This window comes from Marmota marmota, unplaced genomic scaffold, assembly GCF_001458135.2.
Source record: "Marmota marmota marmota unplaced genomic scaffold, marMar, whole genome shotgun sequence".
Lineage (NCBI taxonomy): Eukaryota > Metazoa > Chordata > Mammalia > Rodentia > Sciuridae > Marmota > Marmota marmota.
This window is the reverse complement of record NW_026000082.1, coordinates 34,794,049-34,795,698: the sequence shown is the minus strand read 5'-3', so window position 1 is coordinate 34,795,698 and position 1,650 is coordinate 34,794,049. Positions and strand designations below refer to the sequence as shown.

At 55.7% G+C, this 1,650-nt stretch overlaps 1 protein-coding gene across 1 annotated transcript in view; it reads right to left on the bottom strand.

The window, feature by feature from the left end:
- Positions 1–1,649, bottom strand: part of Tent5b (terminal nucleotidyltransferase 5B) — a gene marked incomplete at its 5' end in the record, with an annotated part of 6,424 nt that extends 4,775 nt beyond the window's left edge. The window contains one exon of the mRNA XM_015484768.2: positions 1,473–1,649. Within this exon, the coding sequence (XP_015340254.1) occupies positions 1,473–1,649 (177 nt within the window). The remainder of the gene's footprint in view (positions 1–1,472) is intronic.
- Position 1,650: the final 1 nt, after the last annotated feature.

Below are 1,650 nucleotides of genomic sequence, written 5' to 3'. Positions count from 1 at the left end.
GGCCGGAGAACGACACTGTACCACTACCACATGGTGAAGTTAGGTCCTGCTGACTGCAATCTCCCTGACCTGGCCAGGAGCACCTGAAGGCAGAGAGGCTGAGAACTAGCCCCTAGTGTCCTGCACAGGGCATGGGAACAGAGCGGACACAGTTTGAATCATATTTGTCCCTGTACAGGGGAGCTGTCACAGTGATGCTCAGGGGTTGGGGGAGGGCAGGGTTGACCCTGCATCCCAGGGAGAAAAGCCTTGGCTGGTTTCCCAATCACCCAGATGACAGGGAGCCTTGAGGAATGCCTCTGCTCCGCTGGGGCTGCCTGTGAGTCAGCCTAGGAAAATCTGCCAGGCCCCCTACTGCTCCGTTCCTGGTTCCTTGGGAGGGAGGGCAAGGTAATCCCCCAGCATGCCCTTCCCTTCCCCCTCTTCAGGACGTAAGGTGGAGGAGGCAGGAGAATGGCCTGCTTTTTCTAGCCTGTTTGAAAAGCTATCAGGACACTCAGCATTGGATCCCCCCACCCCCATCAGGGGCCTCCTGATAGACCTAGACCTTCAGCTTGAGAGCCAGAGAAGCGGGAAAACCTTGAACCTGCAGCAACCTTCTCCTGGGAAGGTCCAGGATTACCTGGGTTTGATTTTCACTCATTAGGTAACCTTAGATAGCTCAGTGCCCCTCTTGAGGTCTCAGTTTCCTCAGCTATAACATGAGTACAATAATTACCATCCTCTTATGGCTCAGAACATAACCATGCCTGGGCTATAGAGATGAAAGAGCAGTTCCGGAGTTGAGAATCAGAAAAAGGGAAGAAGTTCGAAGGAGAGAAAGGATGCCACAATTCTCTCTCTCATCTGTCCTTCAGGGGAGAGATGGGGGTAGACTTGGGATGGCCATCTTTTCCAATCTTGGGGAGAAAAGGAATATCTAAAACTAGACACTTCATATTGCCCTCGGGGGTGGAGTCTCAGGTCTGGCCTCGTACTTAATTAATCTCCTCTCGCCCGCAACCCCAGTGACATCGAGGAAGTCACTGACGAGGATTTCTGGGCTTTTCCACTTAGCCAGGGGTTCTTAAGCCAAGGGCTGTGGGAGTGCAAAGACAGAGCCCCTAAAACCTTGAAAGAGTGAAGGGGGAGGAGGCCCAGAGATGCTGGGTGGAGGAGGAAAAGCTATTTTGGACGCAAGCATGCATATTACCTGGGGAAGAGTGCCTGAGGGCTGGAGAGTCCCTCCATCCCCTCTCCTAGCCTAGTCCTGGGTGAGTAGTCCCGGGAGAATTAGGGCTCCTCCCCGCCAAAGGAGGGGGAACGGGAAATCCAAGTGGGGAAGGTTTATTAGGTACAGAGAAGACGTGTCCAATTGTTACAGCACCTGTCCCCGTTCCTCAGTTTCTCGACTGTCCCAGTAAATCGAACCGACCCTGGTGCTTTCCAGCCTAGGGATAGACTCCCCTTGACCCCGCCCAGCGCCCTCTCACCTGCACGATCTGCCGGGGCTGCACGCTCAGCGTGGGGAAGTTGCCGCGCCCGTGAATGGGAATCGGCTCGCTCAGGAGCGCGTCCAGCCGCTTCACCTGTGGCCAAGCCAGCCTGCTCAGGTGCCTGGGGGAGTTTGATGAGGCCTCCGGGTCGGGGCCGCCGCCTGCTGGGGCAGCC